The 21,675-nt window shown below is 40.6% G+C and overlaps 2 protein-coding genes across 4 annotated transcripts; both read left to right on the top strand.

Annotated features, from left to right (window-relative positions):
- Positions 1 to 936: 936 nt before the first annotated feature.
- tspan31 (tetraspanin 31) lies at positions 937 to 8,037 on the top strand. 3 transcript variants are annotated; one of them, XM_030768610.1, is made up of 6 exons: positions 937 to 1,116; positions 3,253 to 3,420; positions 3,740 to 3,820; positions 4,072 to 4,221; positions 5,462 to 5,566; positions 5,873 to 8,037. In XM_030768610.1, exons 1-6 carry the CDS (start codon positions 1,054 to 1,056, stop codon positions 5,945 to 5,947), a joined length of 642 nt encoding a protein of 213 aa, XP_030624470.1. In that variant the 5' UTR covers positions 937 to 1,053; the 3' UTR covers positions 5,948 to 8,037. The 3 variants fall into 3 exon arrangements, with proteins under 3 accessions (XP_030624470.1, XP_030624469.1, XP_030624471.1); XM_030768609.1 differs by having other exon boundaries at positions 4,072 to 4,212; positions 5,444 to 5,566; XM_030768611.1 differs by lacking the exons at positions 3,253 to 3,420; positions 3,740 to 3,820.
- A 5,890-nt stretch (positions 8,038 to 13,927) lies between these two features.
- Positions 13,928 to 21,112, top strand: marchf9 (membrane-associated ring finger (C3HC4) 9). Its single transcript, XM_030769958.1, has 4 exons — positions 13,928 to 14,266; positions 18,821 to 18,976; positions 19,590 to 19,782; positions 20,775 to 21,112. The coding sequence occupies exons 1-4, from the start codon at positions 13,928 to 13,930 to the stop codon at positions 21,110 to 21,112; spliced, it is 1,026 nt and encodes a 341-aa protein (XP_030625818.1).
- Positions 21,113 to 21,675: the final 563 nt, after the last annotated feature.

The following is a 21,675-nucleotide window of genomic DNA, read 5'->3' on the forward strand; positions in this document are numbered from 1 at the left end:
GAATGTGCTGTCTGCAGGATAACCGAACTGTCTCAGCGTGTTTGAGTTTCCTCTGTGTGCATTTGAATTCACTTCCTGATTTCAAATAAAGTCTCAGAGCTTCTTCTCTGACAAACAGGACCTTGCGGTAAATTCACCCCAGCGTTCGAAGAAGACGTCAAAGACTGAAACAGCAACCATATTGTCTACATTCATGTACTTTTTTGAGTGATTTCAGCATATTTCATTTTGATGAATGAACTCAAACGTTAATTGAATGTATGTACTACTACTACTACTACTAGTAGTTATAATAATATACAAAAGACCAAAAGACAAACAAACAGATGTATCTACTCATAGTTTTGTGAAAATTGTTCAAAGATAATTTGATGATCATTTGAAATGGGTCCTGTTGGTCCAAAAAAACAAAACAAAAGAAGCAATATTTCAAAAACAAAAGACATAATAACACAGATACAACAACACACATATTACTGAAGAACAATTAGTATTCATACAGGTTGTTAGCATAATAAGGTGGTGTGTTTTTTTTTTGACCAAGTTACTCAACTGATAGTCAAACAACTGTGAAGGGGTTAGACAAACAATTATGATTTAAAATGGATTCCTCACAAAGTAAGCACCTTTCTTAAGTAAATGCTTATGCTTTTGTCTATGTGCTGTGGCATACAATACGAATACCACTTCGCTGAATCGTTACTGTTACTGCAGTTAGCGGTAATTTGACAAGGACTAACACTTGTGTCTTTTTCTTTTGACAGACAACAAACAAGAGTAAACGTGCTTTCAGTACAAAGTGTTGATTTATGCTCTATGACATGACTGACACGCTTGCCCCATTTCCAGCATCATGCTAGGGCGGTCGAATTTGTTGAGAGCGTATGACGTAAATGGTTCCGCCTCCGCAGTAATGTTCTCGTCGAATGTTGGAGAGTTGACTGGGCTAAGAAGCACAGTTAGTTTGTTAGCATAGAGTCCTAGGCATATAGCTACAAAGAGGAGTAAGATAACACATTTGATTATTATTTTTTAAATGCCACAAGGAGCACCATGGTCTGTGGAGGATTTACCTGCTCGAAGAATGCACTCTGTTCTCTCAACGTTGTTTACATGGTGAGGTCACTCTGCTGCTAGCTAACGCGCCACTGTAGCTAAAAGCTCACTTCAACAGATAACCTAGCATCGCCAGTCTTTATTAAGCATGTTATGTTAGCCAGTTAGGTTGGCAGTATTTGCGTTGGCGTTAATTGGGCAAAACTTCTACAGGTCTCTTAATGTCAGAACCAATAATAAATAACCAGATAATAAATATTATACACGGTCTCCAAAGTGTATTGTTAGTAGGTATCTAACACCGTCATTGACCGAGTTTAGTAGCTGGGCTAGCACGCCCGATATTCTCATATCACATGATTAAAACATCAAAGCTGCGTGAATGTGAGTATGTTTGTCGGTAGCCTAGTAATGCGGCTAACAGGCTGGTTTGAATGAAGTAAAACAACGCGTACTGAGCTCTTTTAGCCACTCTCCGATAGAGTAGTTATCTCATACGAGGGCAAATAGCATAAGTTATTGATTAGGAAATGTCTCCTCGCATTTTTATAGACTAAGTTGGAAGACACTTGCTAATACTATAGCTGGCTAGCTAACCCCTACGTGATTATGTCAGTCCGTGCGCGGTAGCTTTGGTATTGCGTAACAGCTAAGAGGCAAAATGTTCTAGTTTCACAAGATCTCTGTAAACCCCCACCTCCGACTATGCTGAATAGAAAGCATAGTTTGAGGTTGGAGTTTTCAGAGATCTTGTGAAACTGTTGAAAATGATAAGCGATAACTTAATCATAGGACAAGAGCTGTTGGACAATCCTGTTATTTGAGTTGAATGAAGACAATGTAACATTGTGATATTGATGTGAAGGCTTATCAGATAGCCAGCATCTTTCATCTATTATGTCAGCATATACCCTGCTGATGGATGCCCAAAACATTCAGTACCTTGTCCTGTTACTCCTAAATTTGGCATTGTGGATTATGGAAGTGGTTGACTTGCAGCCAATTCCAATGTCGAATCAATATTGACGAGTCAGAATATTTTTACATGTAAACATTGGTTTCCCCAGAGATTTTCGTGGAAATGGTAAGCCTAGCTAGTCCTTGGATAGGAAGGAATTTCACTGTAAAATCCTCATTTACACTGAGACGTTTTCTAAGACTCTGGATAATCTGACCTGGAAACTGTCCAATAAAGTTTTCAGCTCTGTTCCTTAACCACTCTGTGGCAGGATTGTATCTTCACAGTTGTGTCTGGCAAATAGAAAATAATCAGTTGTTTAGATGCTGTATCATGATATTTCTGTTTTCGTTTTGCTTTGAAGTTGCTAATGATACAGATTATCCCTGGAGAAGCTCACTTTATGTTGACTTGTTCTTATTTGGTAATGACAAGTAGCGACCTAAACCTATCTTCTGCGAGTCAGCGCCTTCATGTGTTTCTACATAGTTTCATAATTATATCCCTGGGGCTTGCATTTATCCAAATACTGAGTGGACAGTGTTTGGTCATCAGGGATTTTGGCTAGTGCTGTGCACTCGCTGTGTTCCTGACTCATTGGTGGACAGGGTTGCTCTGTTCTCTGTGACCAAACTTACAAATTTATAATTAACTAAAAGATTTTTATCTGTCTCACACATTCCTCAATTGCCTCCTATCAGGCCACCGTTTAAGCAGTGTTAAGCAAATTCCTGGGACTACACGTGTCTCTTGTTCAGTCTGTTGTCGCAATATTTCCAACCACATTCAAATTGAGTTACATTTAGTCACCCGCCTCCTTTTTTACCTTTGAAAACAACTGTGCACAGGAAAGTCATATAAAACATAAGAGTAACCTGGAGTCTCATGTCCATGATAGTGAAAGTTAGGAGACAGCAAAAAGAATTCAGTCGTTCTAGAAAAAAAAAATTGAAATTTGTGCTCTGTTTGAATTTTTAAAAATTATCTTTACATTTTTCTGTTTACCTCTCTGTGAATTAGATATACAAGAAAATGGTTTGATGAATTAAAAACATAGATGTCTATTACTGCATTCCAACATAGATATTTTCAGTGTTAAACTATAAACATTTTTTTCCCTCGTAAAAACTACGTGAATCATATAGTTGTCTTCAGAGCTGTCACAGTGATGTCATAAAACAAATGTCATTGTGTCCAGTTGCTCCATCTCACTGACTGGCTGCTTTTTCTTCCCATAGCTGGTGGGACTGCTGCTTATTGGTGTAGCAGCATGGGGTAAGGGCTTTGGCATCGTCTTCAGCATCCACATCATTGGTGGAGTTATCGCCGTGGGTTTTTTCCTCCTACTTATCGCCATTGTCGGTCTCATCGGTGCAGTCCACCATCATCAAGTCATGCTCTTCTTTGTATCCTTCCCTGTCTGTACACGGTCCAGTGTTAGTTACTGAGAAGGTCATTTCGTAGGGTCCACTTTTTGTCCACTTCCCTTCTTGTCCAGTTTCCACTTGAGCTTAATGTGTTTTCAGCTTGTGCTATATTTATATGATATTTAAGTGAAAATATGAAGTAGTCGGTATATTTGCTTGAGCACACAATTATTGGTTTACTGTCACATAATCTAATCTCATGATTGCATTTCTATAATGCTAAATTGTAAATGAGAGTAATTTTAGAGCTATACATGTGTCAGTCGGACATTTCCTTGACTAATGCCTCTTTTTTCAGTACATGGTCATTTTGTTCATAGTGTTTCTCTTCCAGTTTGGTGTGTCCTGCTCTTGTTTGGCCATGAATCAGGACCAGCAGGTGAGTGCTTCTGGATTTGTTACTGTCAGGCCTCCTGCCTGCTGTGAGATGAAAACGTGATATGTGTAATTCATGAACCTTTCGTCACCGTTTTATTTTTCCTGTTTTTTGGTATATGCTTGAATACATCACTGAGGTTAATTATCCTTAGGCCTGATACAGCTCTTTGTAATACTCATTGGCTGAAATTGAGTAGCTATTTTTCTTCTACAGACTCATTGAATGATTGCGTTTGTATTGTGCTGTTGCAGGAGAAGCTGTTGGACTCCACATGGGGAATGATGAGCAATAAAACCATCGAAGCTCTTGAGCTGAAATTGAACTGCTGTGGACTGTTTAACAACACCCAGAGTCGGTCCATCTACGAACGCGATTACGCACTGTGTCAGGCCGTAAGTGAAGTCTCTCTCTCGCTCTTTCTCATCTCCATCTACGAACGCGATTACGCACTGTGTCAGGCCGTAAGCATAGTCCCTCTCTCAGCTCCCCTCACCTCCTCAGCTACATTTTATATCCAGATGGTTGTAGTTTGGGTTTAATCATTTGGACCTACTAAAATCTTTATTAAAAAAAGAACAAACAACCCAGGTATGAGCTGTATTTTTTTTTATTTAATTTATGGGGGAATCTTTAATGTTAGGCCATTTCAAACAATTCTTTTTATTATTTTTTTTAAACAAAAGAAGTTTTTTTTCTCTTTTGCTAAAATTGGTGTCAAAGATGATCAGAAATACTTCAGACTCTTGTGAGTACAAATCAAAATGAGGAAAAGGGTGCATTAACATACTGCTTTTTCATCATCATCATTGAGGAGGTATTGCATGTAAAAACCATTTGTTTCCTTAATAATGCCACAGTGGGTAGTGGTTTTGAAAAATCATTTTCAACAGCCAAAATGTGTTACCCTGAAACAGAGGTAAATGAAGGGGGAATGTTATTGTATGCATTTATTTGAATTTAGTCAATTCAAATATAAGCAAGAAAAAGACTCTTTACTCTTTCACATAGCATAAAAAAACAAAGAACTTCTAAGAACTCATTAAGACGCATAACAATATTTTCAGTGGACGTTGTAGTACATAAAGCCCCCCTCCAAAAAGAATGTAAGGGTGAGTGTTTGCTAGAGTGTGTTTCTGTGTGTGTCTCTGTTTGTGCGTGTATGTAAACTAGTGAGAGTGTTTTGGAGTGTGTGTAAGGGGCACAGTGAGTTCCAGAAAGCTTGCCCAAACTCATGCCAGAATAGACGATTACACAATCATTCAGGGAGAGGAATCAGTTAGATAACAGGGTTGTCTGAAACCACGAAGTAGTGCATTTTCTCATGTAAAAATGCAGTCGTAGATATCAGGTGTCACTGTGTATATGACAACACTGAGTTACCCAGTGCTGTTTCTGGAGGACCAAGAGTACTGCAGATTTAGGAATTTTGTCTTTCATCTTTACCAAGGACGTCACTGATCTATTTTGTGTTGGTTTTCTTTAATGTCAGATCTGTAGTTTTCTGTTTTTGGGACTATTGTCTTGCATTTTCCTTGATCAGTTAGTAGCCAAGCTAGTTCTGCTCCACCGCATGTGAAAATGTGAATGTAAAAGACTTCATCTTTTTTTCTGTTTCCCCTGTAGCCGTGTAAGACGCCACAGGACAAAACCAGCAAGTGCCAGACGTGCGGGGAGAGGATGCTGCAACACTCCTCAGAGGTGCTGAAAATTTTGGGAGGCGTAGGGCTTTTCTTCAGCTTCACAGAGGTTTGTTCCATCCACACACCATTCCTGCTGGCCACTTTTTCATTTCCCTCCCAACAGAAAAAATACTCGTCATCTGCTTCCCATGTCAGTAATGCTGTTTAAAGTGCCTAATATGTATGTAATGTCAGTGATTAAGCCTGGTTCTGTCATACTTTGCAGTTAGTGAGCTTGTGATTTTGAGTTCAGATGACTGGGGCTAATTACAGAATGTGCCTTTTTCAAATGACAAATGCAGTTGTCTCCACGATGGCAACCATAGGAAGAAATGCTAATGAGCTGATGATTTTTTCTTTTCTTTGGTTCTAGATTTTGGGAGTTTGGCTTGCCATGCGTTACAGGAACCAGAAGGACCCCAGAGCTAACCCCAGTGCTTTTTTATAGTCTCCCTCATGCCCCACAGTGCTGTAGCCTGAGTCAGCAATTCCACTTTACTTTTGCACACATTAAAGAAAAAAATACAAAAAAGGAAAGAAACACACTTAGAAACACTGACATGTTCAACATGAGCAGCAGTTGAGCACTAACCTGCCCTGACACGCGCACCTCACCCAATCCGTCATCCTACAGCTCCAGTGTCGAGAGACATATGGGAGCACATTTGAATTGAATAGAGTCAGATTTTTTCTTTCTTCCTCTCTCTGCATATCCCCACCCCTGCCTCTTAACTAATATTAAAAAACAAAAGAGCGCGCTGAGTGCTGAAACTAACCAACGGAAGACTGACGTCTCATGCATGACAGGATGAAGGTGAAATCACCGACTCGGGTGGTGGTGCCTATCCTTGATTTGAGAGAATTTTTTCCCAGTCTTCTGAGCCAGGTTTCCACTCAGTGTTTGGGCTGTGTTTGAAAGGCAATGAAAAAGCCAGGATGTAAAAGGGCCTTGGTGTTTGCATGTTTATAGGCCTGTGTAGAGCTACCCTCCGTTCCCTGTGATGTGGTCTATACAAGTTACGTAATCCAGAAACAAGACAGTGCTGTGCGGCAGTCAAGTAGTCTCAAGGTAGCGCTTTAGTTTTAACCTTATTCAAGTGAGTTACTGCACAAAATAGTGAGTAATCAGTATCAGTAAGAACATGTAGTTTATGGATTAATGTTACTGTTTTCGACAATGAAATAATCTAGTTAAAACTTTTCTTTGTTTTGTGATTATGATCTGTATACATTTCCACCAACACCTGCCTAATTCACATGTTGTGCGCTATGCGTTTGAAATTTTTCTCATTAGGTGATTTTTTTTAGCATAGAAATTAGGTTTTTAGTGAGAATATTTAAAATTTGTGTAACTGAGCCATATAAATGATTTTAAAAATCCCTTTGCCATGGACTGCAGCCCTTGTGTTGTACATTGTGTCTTCGGTGATGGGGTGGATGTGTTTTCACATACATGTAACCTTGCCAATGTTTATTTAAACCACAAAAGCCTGACCTTTACTGTCACTCTCTCCTTACACTGGCTCTCTGTGTATGTAGGATCATAGTTTAGTTTGTATGTTGTGCAGATGCTGCATCTTTAAGTTTGTTTTAGATTTCTTTTTTCCTCTCTCTCTCTCTCTCTCTCTCTGTTGTTAAGGTCAGATTTTGGTGTTTGAGTGACAGACTGTCTCACAGGTTTGACTTGTGGGTGGAATATGTGTTGCTGTATGGTCAACAACTCACAGACTCAGTTTTGGAAGGGTCAAGTTGTGTGTCCATCAGAGTTAGTCAATGAGATTGACTGTAGTTATTTTCTAATGAATAGGCTGTTGAAAACTTAGATTTGTTTTTTTTTCAGGGTGTAGATGCTTTTTAACACAAGCAGTTCCCTTTAACACCTAAAACATACCATTTTTCTTTTCATCTCTTTTGTGCCGACAAACTTGAACAGTCTACATTGCACTGTTTTTTTTTTAATTTTATTTTATTTTTTAAAAGCCTTTTTTTCCTTTTTTTCTCCAAACAGTGTTTAGCTTTCCTTCTGCTCATGTAAATGCCAATAATTATGCTAAGTTATTTTTTAATGTTGATTTGTGTTTGGTCATTGTCAGTTTGTCATTCTACCTTTTAACGTGTCTTATGTTACTTATTGGAGAAAAGTGAGGAGGTCACTCGACCGGTTCAGTCTTAAATCCTCTCAACCTATGAATACTTCTCCCAGATAACACAGATGGATGATGGAACCTGTCAGTCACTTTTGTGTTTGTAACTGTTACTCTTTGTCCAGCAGGGAATGCTCAAATGACACCTTGACTATCAGAGAGCATTAATTTGCGATTAATTTAACACAGGTACTCCTAGTGTAACTCTTGCTTGAACAGTACATTTTGAGGGTTGTCCCTGCCATGCCAATATCCATTTAAAAGTGTATTTAATATCAATTTTCCGTCAGCTGTAGATCGTAATACCTTACTTTGAACTCTGTGTGTTCCTCTTTCACTGGACTTAACTTGTATTTCTGAGAGTGGTTTTCCAATTAAAACTTCTCAGTTTACACTGTGTTGAGTGTTTTTTTTCTGGGTTTTATCTGAGTGCTTGGCAATTTAAGATGATCCTTTTGAAAGAAAAAAGTTACACGCACAGTTCAGACAGTGTACAGATGTGGGTTAGAAGAGTGGTGGGAGTGTCTAGTTGTCATGTGAATGTTTTGGATACAAAGCAGTGACAAAGAGACCTTTAAGTCCACAAACGAAAATCACAGCTGAACTGTTCCTCTGGTAACACATTCTATGTTAGAATCCATGTATCAGTTTTGAAACCAGGCCTGTGTGATTTTAGGAAGTGGTTAGAGGAAGAGAAGCCAAGAAATATGTGGACCATGATCCTTTGCCTGATGGGAGGTTGACAGGCTGTTTAGGTCATTTGAACAAGATCAAATCAGTTTCCCAGTATCCTTATTCCCTCAAGTCTACTGCTCTCTAGTGGCAGTCACAGGGACTGATTAAAACAACAACGGCAAAAACACACTACAGGACTGTATAAATCAGGTCATTCCTGTAGTGCTGGGTAAGGAGCACACTTCTGCTGCAGATCAGTAGATCACTGTCTCGTTGAGGGAAACAGTGGGCCTGAAAACACTCTTGCTCTAGCTGTGTTTTCCAGGCCTTGTTTAGTAGCTGATTGAAAGGACCATCAGAAGTGGCTTTGAACAACCTGCAGTAACTGTTAATCATTGTGAATAATAAGCAAAAAACAACACTCAACCAAACTGTTTCCTTTTATTTCTGGCAAAACCAATGTTTTCAACCCTGGAAATGCAAGTGTAGACATTCAGGCCATTCAGTGAAAAGGGTAAAACAAAGCTTTTCATAAACTTGAACACATTACCTTTCACACAGACTAAAGTAAATGTGACAAAAAAGCAAAACAGCGGTCTGACCATAAAAAGAAACTTAAAACACAGACTCACCTATAATGACTTTCCCAGTAGAATTTCCAGTTTAGCTGTCAGCTCTGTCTTTGTCTGGGTTCTGTCTGCAGTCTCTGTACACAGTAGCAGCACAACTGACTGTGATGAAAGGCTGCTGTGAACAGCACCTGTGGCGCTTTGCCATGGCAAACAGCATCTATAACAGCATTCTCTGGGACACTTAGTACAATCATCCATGATGTGAGTGGCTGAAAGTGAGGGGACAGTCAATGACATAGAAAGAGCTCTCACAGATAAGTTAGAAATACATGCCATCAGCATGCTAACAACATATGAGAAGCCCTACATAAATATTTTTAGTCATAAAAGGGTTTATTTTCACTAATTTATTATACACACCTGTTCATGAAAATGGACTGCTCTTAGATAAACACGTTGATAGGTAAAACAGATAAACAGTACCAGTAAACCCACTCACTGTTTGAATACAGTGACCTGAGTGGGTGTGGTAGCTTTGATAATGCTGCGCAGACAGTACGGTTCCATTCTGTCTCAGACGGGATTGTTGTTCGTTTCACACGTAACAGTGTCTAGGGTTAACGAGAATGGTTATAAGAGAAGTTGAATGAGAATAAGCAAACAAACTGGCAGGCCACAAACAGGCAAGTCCTGGTGCAGCACAGCACTCAGTGCACACAGCTCATCTTGCCTTAGTTACGCATGGACTATAGCAGCAGATGACCCCACTGGGTTCCACTCCTGTCAGCCGAACACAATGTGGTTTCAGAGAGCCCATGGTCACAGTGGACACGGTCACACAGTGGAAAAATTCTGCCCAGCCCAGCCAGTCCTGGTTCCTGTTGTGCCATACTGACAGCAGAGACAGAATTTGCCACAAGCAGCGTGAGACCCATCCTGGACCCATCCTGCCTGGTGTCAGCAGTACACACACTAGTCAGGGTGGTGGCATTGTATGGGGAATGTTTTTAAATGTTAGGTCCATTGCTCTAAGTTCAGCAGCTTTTGAATGGTGTAGTATATTTGAAAATGGTTGCTGTCCGGATACATAAATTCATGTTCACAGTCAGATTGGTACTTTCAGAGGGAACATGTATCATGTCACAGAACAGATTTTTTTTTTAATCCCAGTTTGGATTCATGAACATGCCAGTCAGTTCACTTTGCTGTAGTTGCCTGTGCTGTCCTGAGACCACGGTCCAGTAAAGCATCTTTGGGATGAGGTGGAATAGACTGTTCATAGTGTGAATGTATTGCTGTCCAATCTGCAGCAACTGCATGATACTCTCATGCCAGCATGGACCAGCATCCCTAAGCAATGTTTCTGCCACCCTGTTTCTCTCCCCCTGAAGAATTCAGGCTCTTTTGGATGCAAACGGGAGTCTGACCCTATACAAAATGGGTGTACCTCCTGAAACTGACCACTGACTGTATTTTGCCTGTAATTTCAATGCATAAATTTTCTGTGACGTAACAGGCGCTATATGTGTCTGGGCCTGTGACCTATAAATGGAACTTTGGCATTACTTGGCCCTGGTTTCAATGAGAATTCTAGGGAGATCCAGGGCTTACGTAAGTAAAACGTGCACGACAAGCTATCTGATGTCTCTAAAGTTCCAGTCCACGGGAATCTGGGCACGTCTGGGGAAGCAAGTGCTCATCCTGTCAGCCTGCTTACTCAGGGCATGTGTCCAGTCCCCACCCTGCCATGCAAGCCCATATGCTGAGTAGATTCTTCTGGTTTAATGGCACAGAGCTGCACCAACAGGGCTGACCACCTGTCCAGAGACACAGATAGCAATGGCTCCACAAAGTCTTGGAATTAGAAACAAATACAGAGATGACAAGACCACATAAAAAAACAAAAAAAAGAAACTATATGTATCTATTTCAACATGGAATGCAGTTTGTGATCTTACAAAACAAAGAGCATCTTTTAACTATGAAAAATAATAGAAAAAGGAGCAGTTTGGATTCAGAGGGGGAAAAAAGCATGCCTGCTGCATTAAATGACAGTCATGCATCATTATTTTACCCTAGAGTCAATCAGTTACATCATCTTGTTCCCTCAGCTTGATTTGTTATCATGTCACAGCTTTGCATGGCACCCAATGGTGCTGCTGTCATAGCATGATGTTGTCAGCTAAACGTGACACCAGTATCTTCCTGTTTGGGTCTTGACCCATGAGTAACTCCCACCACGATGCGGACAGCATGGAGTAGTGAAGCAGGATCAGGAAAGACAAGACAATGATGAGGCTAATTGAGATTCTACACACAGAGCAAGGCAAACCAAGAGGAAGAGTAATCTCTCTCATCAGCATGGGGAGACAAACAGGTCAATAACAGCATAAATAATGAAACAGGCTGGGTACATGTTGTTAGTGCAAATTAAGATGGACCAGCCTGTCTGTCTGGAGGAGACAGGCGTCCAGTGTTAGTTTGTCTTCCCAGTGTGAGACAAAGAGCCATTGTCAGCAGCTCTGACTAGCTGACCAGTGGTAGAGAGGGTGCTTTTGGCACACCATGTGTACTAGCTAGCACCCCCTACTCTTTTAGTGTGTCATATTGATGGTGATCTATTATTTTCAACAATCTATTCATGTGCAGTGGTGTTGAGATCAATCCTCCTGCACTATCTCTCATCTTAACAAACATAAGCAATGCATGAAAAATGATCTAGACCAGCGGTGAAAATGCCCGATGCATTTGCACCATAGTGCATATATAGAGGTGAGGCGCTCTTACTTTGGAACAATTCAATTATTAATGTTTTCAACCGACCCACTTTGAGCAGTGGTGCAGAGCAACTCTGCTGTAATAATAAATCAGCTCAGGCCATTAGACAGCCTGCTGGAGGAGACTTCTGCGTGGCATGTGGCAGGAAGAAGCAACTCACAGACACTGTGTGCCACTGGAAGTGAGGGGTTTTTTTTAGGAGTCCGCGGGACGGTTTGCTGTGTGTAGTTTGAAGTGAATGGATAGGAGTCTTAAGAGTGAATAAGTGAGTAGAGTTTAGGTGAAATACTGAAGCCTGGATAAGCTGTGTTGGTAAACTAAGGAGAGTGAACACTGTAAATGGCTAAATCGATGACATCCCAAGTTCACTCTGATTATAACACTCCACAAATTATTTCAGCTGTCAGAAAATAAAATGTAACCTGCACTTCGTCAAGACTCTACCGTGCGTATTATTCAACATTACGCGTAAATAAATGATACTGCAAGTTTGTAGTTCGTATTTTGCCTCTGATCTCAGTGTGACAACGATACAGTATTAATACAACACTACACACAATGTGTAGGTGCAGTGAAGGTTGGAAATATGAGTGTCTCTCTCGCTGCATTAGATCTTTCGGGGAAAAAGACCCTGATTGCCCTTGTACTTATCACAGCAACTCTGCCGCCAGACTCTACTATTCAATACACACTAAAAGAACGCGTGAAAAATCGATTCAGATCAATTTTTAGATGGTAGCGTGCGTAGATTGTTAGGAATCTAAAATGATGGGAGTCACTTAGTTAGTGCAGTCAATAGCGTGCTTCTCTACGGCTGCTGATTAAACTGACCGAATGACCCGAGCGATGTTGTAATTATACTAACTTTTCACGAGAAAGGCGCCTCTCTCCACTGAAGACCACACTGAAGACACTCCCTCTTCCTTGCTCCGCACCTCCACTTTATATTTCCCGGGTGTCATTTACACGTGGCAGGATACGTCATGGCGATATCAGCACCCTGGACAGTGGTGCTTGTCAATACACAACGATTCGGCGGAATTTCCCACTGGTTATCTCACCAAAACAACGAGAATAGCAGCGAAATTATTTGTCATCGACTAATTGTCATTCATGACCTACTATAAACATTTTGGTCCGGAAGCAAAGGCAGCGTTCGTGTACTCAGGAAGACGTCCATTTCGCCGGAGAACCAGTGGGAGAAGCATCAGTATCACAGTATAGTGGCATTACAACTTGGGATGTATTTAACCGTCATCACGCCTTTCTTATAAGGAAATTGCTGTGTTCCTGCAAACAAGGCATTTATTTTTTTATCCCGGTTCTTCACAGCTTTTTCGGGGCGTTGCAAAGAGACACAGGGTTCGGAGAATCGTCGTGAACAGCAGATGAAGAAAAGATGTTGGGCTTCTCTCGGCTCTTTGGTCTGTTTTTCCCAACGCCTTTAAAATGCCAACTCAATGGATTGTAAACCTGGTCCATGAATGCAAGTGATATCAGAATTAGCCTTTTTAGATCGACGAGAACGTGGTCAAAATAATATGAAAGACTTGTCATTATCTGGTGGCTAACGCTTGTAAGGAGCTCTTGTAAAGAGACTATATAATTACCGTCGAGCAGAACTTGCGTCCGATTTTTTTCATTGCAATATTGTGGATTATGTTACGGGCAAGGAGCCTCAGTTATGACTATGTGGATGTGATGCTAACGTGGTGTTTTCTTTTTCTGAAATGCCATTTTATAGATTCCGTTTCTGTAGTCCCGCTTTCACTCGCTCGCTCTGTCTTTTGCTTTGGATAGCAGAATGTATCATTTTTGCTTCAGATCCGGGACAATGTATTGATAGACATTTGAAATTATAACAACATACTCTGCGATATCAAATTGGGATTTTTTTGTCAGCTGACACTAGTCGTTTCAGTCGGCCTGATTAGGAGAAAAATCGTTCATCCGCATTGACAAAGACACACATGCCAACAGAGGCACCATCACTTTAAAAATTCTTTAATTCAACATGATATACCTTTGTTTATATATCTGGCCTTGACACTCCTCTGCAGATTGTGACTTTGCTCCATATCTCAAGTAACGTGATATTTATAACAATACTGATAACAATAAAAACAATAAACGCAGGCCTGTCAACAACACTAATAATAATAATAATAATAATAATAATAATAATAATAATAATACATGCAACTTATATCTATTTGACTAATTCATTATTAAACCAGTATTATACACATGTAGTAAAAAATGCTGAAGAACCGGATTCGCATGTTTTTCAACGAACTGAAGGTGCTTGTTTTCATGCGATCCGGTTCTAGACAGTCAGACACAAACGTAGACTCAAACAGACGAACAACCATGCGAGGGCTCGGGATGGGCGGCTGCGGATGGCCACCCTTCACCGACTGCTCTTCCCACGATGACGAGGAGGAATACTACGGGAGTGATCCCAGGCCGAGGAGCCTAGCGTTTGAGGAGAAGGACCCCAAGCTTCAGGCGGGCCTTGATGCTGTCTCCCTCTCTAGTAGCACAGCGAGCGGAATGCGTACGCCCCAGTGCCGGATCTGCTTCCAAGGACCTGAGCAGGTAGCAACTGTCCTAGATTGGGCTTCACAAGCACGTTGCCCCGCCTATGGTATTTTAACACAATGTATTTGTTTTTTTGGATTTTCATTGCCCTTTTCATTGCCATTCTTAGAGCACGTAAAACGTTGTCACATGAACGTGTTTGCTCTTTATGAAATCTTACCATAGTGTTTTGGGCATGACTATTTCAAACAAAGGCTGGAGAAGTGATGGGGGAAAAACATGAATGTCTTTGTTGAGGCAGTGACAGGTAGTGGTGTGTGTCGCCTTATAGCTCTCCCCATAACATTTGTAATCCTACTCTCTTTTGTGATCTATTCAGAAATCTGAAACATTTCAAACTCGAAGTATCTGAATGCCAAGCTTTATCTTGTCTGTGCACTCACTCTTCTACACCAGTGATAGGCGTAAGGTGATCTATAACTTGCAGCCTATATAAGTCTAGACACACACACACACACACACACAAAAGGGATGTGCACTAGTCAGGGATGACAAAAGCATACATAGTGTCCACCTATCATGGTTGTGCTCAGGGATTTAGTCACTAATAAGATTTAATGAATGTTAATTTTTTTTACAAATTTATATAGATCAGTTTGCACGTTGCAAAAGGTAAAACCATCCCCCAAACCAAGAGAAAAATTAATGATGTGCATCAGATCATGGAATTGCATAGTTTGGGCACTGATTTTAATGGATATATCCGTCATCAGTGTTGGAGAAGGGTGGTTTTAGTGTTCTAAAAGCTGTACAGTTGACACGTTACCATCCCCCCCCCCTTTTTTTTGTTGTTTTAGCTTTAAGCATGTCTGTCATTGTTATGTCTTAAAGGAATCCTGAAGGATATATATCAGCCATTGTATTCGTAATGTAATGTATGGGCTGAACAATGAATGGATCTTTGGATGGTGTCCAAGCTTTGAAACAACAGATGCTCTGAAACCTTCACTGCTGGATTGTGGCAGGTTAACTATGGAAACGAGCCGATTCAAAAAAGCTGTTGATGGTGTTGTTATGCAGATGGAGATTATGTTACCTTATTAAAACCTTCAGGGGAACCGTGGTGCGCAACGACTGTAATGGTTAAGACTAAATTTGCTGAAACAAAGACTGTTTGGCAAAGAGAATTAACTGACGAATTATTTTCACAGCTCCAAGAGCAAGCAAGAGCTTCTCTAAATCTCTAGTCTGAGATATTTTCAGTTATTAGTACCTTTTTATAACTGAGATCACACTCTTTCCTTGCGCTGCCTATAATCATTTTACAGTTATTGACTGACTCAGGTAGGTCACAACAGGTGACACAAATCATGTCCATGTGGTGGGTCTTATTACCTGAACAAACATAATTATTCAGCTCAGGGGGACAGAGGCTAATCAATCCTCATTAGTCACCTGTCATCTCTGTCATGTACCAGGGAACAGACATGACTGACACATCCAGGAGAAGTTCGGATGTCCACCTGTTCACAATAAATAAATCAGCAGAGTCTTTTTAAAAGGGTTATTTCCAACAATGGGATCATAGAATAACTCTGTGCATATCTCACCCCTCTGGATTTAAATGATGTGTGTACAAAGAAACAAAAGAAGAAAAAAAATCCTGATTGGTTTACTGTGGGAGTCTGTAACTGTGTGGAAATGAAGCTGTGTAGACACTCTTATGGAGGCTTTGTTGATGGTTAGAGTTTAGGGTTGAGATGACTGGTGGTTAAAGTCTGCGATGGTTAAAATTCAGACTTTAGAATGCAGCTAAAGGTATGGGAAATTTCCAGAATAAAAGTGCATACGTTTAAATACATAAGCGCCAAAAACATGCAGTAGAAACTCAGTATTACCATCAGTATTACCGTTTTTCTTTGTGCTCTCCCAGAGTGAAACATAATAATCATGTAATAACACAATGACAGGCTTTGGACTGTTTGAAATGTTATGGATATGTATATTAAGGGCACACAATAAAGTACCTTTTGAACTACCAGAAGTAAGTCAACATTGGTCCAGTTCACACAAGGCAATCATTTCTCACATAACAGAGCTGATTTCAAACCCAGTGAAACTATACGCTGTTGCCCTTGTTTGATCTCATGAATGCTGAAACTCTGCCAGACTTTCTGCTTATTAGTCTAAACAGAGACTGAACAAGAATAAACCAGGCTTTCTGCGCTGAGATCAATTGCGATTATCTAGCTTTAAGCATTTCACATTCTTTTCACACTTCCAGGCCTCTCACGCATCACGGGTTAAACACAGTGTGCCACAGTTAACAAATCAATGCAATTAATGTCCTTAGATTACTTTCCCCCTTTTGTACATGTGAGGAGATTTTCATTTTTCTCTCATGATCCTCCTTATGTTCCGAGCCCTTTGCTTGTTTCCTTTGTTTCCGGTTCCTTTTGAACGACTGCATTGATTTCCATTCTTTTATCCAAGCACTGCTCTCATTTGTTCTCTTGCTCCAATATTCCATTTATTTATGTATTCATTTGTTTTGTTTCCTGGCATTAAATGGAGTCTTATTAATATTTTGCTAGCATGCTTCTTTAAGAGCATGTTTCAGTAAAGTCTTGTGGTATTCAAACACTTGATTGACTGGGTCATCTCAGGCTCCTCTGTGTTGGAGGCATGATGTTCTCATTGTATTATTAGAAAATTTAAGTAAGGTCAGCTGGGTAAATGTGTTTCATATGTATGTGAGACATGAAATATTGGTGTGTGTGTGTGTGTGTGTGTGTTCACCTGTAAAAAAATGAGAAGTTGTCAACATTGTGACTGAGCTGTATCAGTCTGAAGTCCTGTCAGGGCTTTGTCATATAAGTGCTGAACTTAGCTTCTTTGAGTCTGTGTTTTGGGTTGAAGAGTATGTTTGTTGCTGATGTTTCAGAGGCCTGGACTAAATGACTGTTGGAGTGAGTAGTCTGGGGAAACTAGCATTTCTTTCATTTGAATGCTCTTCCTCTCTCGCAGCTGTGCCTTGGCTGTGAAGCATACCTGCCCGTCAACAAGAGCTAGCACGCTGTGCCCATGTATCAATTTACAATTTACAGGGACAATTGCATCGATTCTACGGAGATGAGTAATATGACAATTACGTAAATCAGGTTGGCCCGCTGACATAAACAGTGACCGCTGGGCATTGGTCGAGTCAGTAATTGGTCTCTGCCCCCTTACCAGACACACTCACTGAAAAGAAGCACTTAGTATTATTAATATGAGGTCTTACTCAAGTACTAAATGTGTATGTTTTGGGGGAAAAAAAAAATCAAAATTAATTAAAACCCATTAGGTGAATCTGTCTACAGATTTATTTGTGTTTGCTCTCCTGGCTGATGAGTCATCTGATGTATTAGGTTGTTTTACATTTTGAATGGTATGATTTCATTACCACAAGAAAACTGAGGCCCGGAGCCTTATGTGTTTCAGGAGGGCAAGCGCTGGTGTAGAGATAACAAATCAAACTTGATTACAGACTTTTTAATTGACCTGGTGTGGATCATTTAAACACAAATGTACATACCCGCCCACACACACACACACACAAACGCATGCACACACACACACACACACACACACACACAGAAGCACGCGTGAACAGACACACAAACCCAGAAACACACATGCGTGCATGTTCAATGTGCTCTGGATTGTTAAACAAACTGTACAGCATAAAAGAGATCTTGAGGAGTTTCAGATGTTACTGTGGGTTGTTATGAGGAGGAGGAGGAGGGGGAGGAAGAAGAGGAGGTTAAAGTGGTGTTGAAGTGTGAAGCACAGTAAGTTTACAGAGCAGCTGAAGAGTGTGGAATTTAAAAGGAGCTCTCTGAGATTTCAAAAGTGCTGTTAGCCTCAGGATTCATTCTGCTGTTATTCTAACCCAGTGGACTAAGTCCCATGCCTGTGTTGCATAAATACCAAGGAGTTTGAGATTGATCTAGATGACCCCAATAACACATACATGCAGCTTGGCTTTATGTCAGTACAGCAGATGTGCTTTCCTCAGGCTAACACAGTGATGCAAAAACTCACACATCTGAAACTGAGGTCCAGAGGAGGATGACATTATACGGTCAATGTACAGACAAAAGGCTTTTTCTGAGAAAAAGCTGTTTAGTCCCCCTTACATATGTATTAGTTTTGTTGTTTTAATTAATTAATTAATTAATTAATTAATTAATTAATTAATTAATTAATTAATTAATTTCTAAGATTTGCAGTTATGTTCTGCGAATGAACTTAAACTACAATGTCGACATTGTTAATAAAACACAGTATTCAATATTTAATACTCATTCAGTATTTAATAGACCAAGTTATTAATCAATACAGAGTTTGATAAACAACATACTGGTCCTTCTCCCATGACACTGAGCCTCACTTTAAGAAACATTTGTCTGAAATATTCTACGGTCATAATTTAGACAATAGATCATGTGTTTTATTCAAATCTCTTTCTGAAATTTTATCAATATCTGTAGACAGTCGCATTTTAGAGGTTTATAGAAATGCTGTTCCCCAAGAATCTAAGATGCTACTGTGTGTTGTGTCCTGCAGGGGGAGCTGTTGAGCCCATGTCGCTGTGATGGCTCTGTGCGTTGCACTCACCAGCCCTGCCTCATACGCTGGATCAGTGAGAGGGGTTCCTGGAGCTGTGAACTCTGCTACTTCAAATACCAAGTGCTGGCAATCAGCACAAAGAACCCCCTGCAGGTACGCAGAAAAGACAAGTTGCTCTACTCACATGAATATGCCAATTATTTTTTTGTTTTTGTTTTTCAACCACAGTGGAAAACTTCACTTCTTCATGCATGCTGTGTGGGGAGTGTACACTGCTTTACTGTATTTGCACTGGAAATTATTACAACCATATTAACATTTCTAGAGTGAGAGACTCAACTAACCTTACAATTCTCAAATGTCAGAAAATGATCAGAAAGTATCGACTCTCATTGTGTTAAACTCTTTTCTGCTGAGACCTGACTACAACAGCGTTTACAATTCTGATTCATGGCCTCACTTGGATTTTAAGAGGATGTCAGTCATTACATCACCAAATGCTTCAGCTGTGTTTTAGTTCTCAGAGACACAACCAAGCTGAAAACCTCACCTCACTTCACCGATGATATGAAACCAGATCATCTGATCTAAGCCCTGATTTATATAAAACACATCTCCTCTGACTGATGAATATGCTAAACCAGGAACATACTGAAACCAATTGCTCATATCACTGCAGTGCTCATAAGCTCTGCACTGGTGACTCAAACCATTACCATATCATGTTGCTGCTGACTCACTGTGTCCCCAATTCCCTCTGTCTCAGTGGCAGGCTATCTCTCTCACAGTCATCGAGAAGGTCCAGATAGCGGCCATCATCCTCGGCTCGCTCTTCCTCATCGCCAGCATCTCCTGGCTGGTCTGGTCCTCCCTCAGCCCCTCGGCTAAGTGGCAGCGTCAGGACCTGCTCTTCCAGATCTGCTACGGCATGTATGGCTTCATGGACATCGTCTGCATAGGTGAGTCTGCCCCCTGCTGGTGGAGCCCATGAAACGTCAAAATGAAAGTTGCGGTGCAGATTCAAAGAGAAAGGTTTGTTGTGTTTGTTCGAGGGGGTTTGAAAGAAAATGCTCTGAAAGAAATTGTAAAATTTTTTTGTTCACTCATAAGTTACAGCAGGGTTCTTCAGATCTGCTTCTGGATGACTGGAGTTCTGTTTTTTTTTTTTTTACTCACCTCGTAATTAGGAGTCTGTTTTTTTTTTCATGGGAACCAGATGTCTCTAATTAAGGGGCACGGTGATGGGTTGACATGGAAACCAACAGGACACCAGGTTACAGAACACCAGGGCCACATCTGAAGAACCCAGAACTACAGAATATAACTGAACTGCTTGAGGATGCAATTGTCAGCATCTGTGCTTCTGTAACCTGGGAACGCAAAGTCGTCCAATTTCAAATTTGACAAATATTATGTCATGATATTCATTGATTCTATAGCCGTATTCTACATTCCATACATTGCAAGAATGCGGTCCAGTTCTTACGTAATGGGAGAGGGAGTGTATTCTTTTTAAGAAATATTGTTCACTGCAAGACTTTACAGTAACCCATGAACCCATATCATCCTTTGATATAATAGCAAATTACGACTGTGAAATTTATGAAGAATGAATATGCATTGTGTCCTCAAATACTGACATTTTAGCAGTAATGTGAATCTGTCCTGTCTTAATTGTTATTTAATATTTAAATGTTAACAGCTCAACAGATTTTGAATTGAATTTTCAGGCTCTTGTCTATTTGTGTTTGAATCTTAAACGCTGAGTAATAAGCTCAACTCACACATTAGCTTGGCTCGATATCTTCTTCAGAAGCCATCGGAAATACTTTTTAGCAGAGTAATCTTTGTCTTTTTGTTCTTTTTACCAACAAAAAAGCATTTCTCTTTTCTAATCCCTAATCCTTATCTTCACTAATCTAGCGCTCTGCCGATCTATATCTCCACCTAGGCCTTATAATCCACGAGGGCTCATCAGTGTACAGAATCTTCAAGCGTTGGCAAGCTGTCAACCAGCAATGGAAGGTACTTAACTACGAAAAGGCAAAGGACTTAGGAGACCCCATTAGCTCCAGCAGCAAAGCGGCTGCCGGCAGGGGCTCCCGCACCAGCCCCCACGGGTTGGCCAACAGCAGCAGGAGGGGTCAGCGAGTCCGAAGGCTTAGGACTATTCTCAACCACCACTGTGGCTACACCATCCTTCACATCCTCAGCCAGTTGCGGCCCAGCGACACCCAGCTCGGCACCGCCACCAACCGCGAGGTGGTAATGCGGGTCACGACTGTATGAGAGCGGCCACTGTGTAAAAGGACTGGGAGAGGCAGACGGGCCCAGACATTTCAGCTCTCTACAGCACGTACACTGACTTCCTTCACCATGGCTGGAGCAGTGGGTGAATCAGAATGGTGGGAGTTTGAAATCTCACTCCACTGTTCTTAGGCTAAAAAGAACACACATTTGTAATAACCATCAGAGAGACAGATTTCAGTATGAAACACCGACATGACCTGACTCATGACTGGATTTAATTCAAAGTTGGGGGGGAACTTTCTCTCCCAGAACCGCACACAACTGCATTTTTATTTTGAGTTCCCTTACGGTGTTGTTTTATACCAACACGGTTTTTATTACTCTTCATTTTCTAGGGCAGGATGATTTATGATGTATCAAATGCTATTGAGGTGATGCGAAACCCCAGTTTAATTGGTCATGATGATTCCATTGGACCTGTCGTTAGAAATGATGATTATGGATGCGTTTGTCAGTGCAAGAAAAACAAGCATAACCAAACTTAATTATACAGGCACAATAACCAAGGAACAAGAAATCTAATCAAGTATAAATATAAAGAA

Source organism: Chanos chanos, chromosome 3 (genome assembly GCF_902362185.1).
Source record: "Chanos chanos chromosome 3, fChaCha1.1, whole genome shotgun sequence".
In the NCBI taxonomy this organism is placed as follows: domain Eukaryota; kingdom Metazoa; phylum Chordata; class Actinopteri; order Gonorynchiformes; family Chanidae; genus Chanos; species Chanos chanos.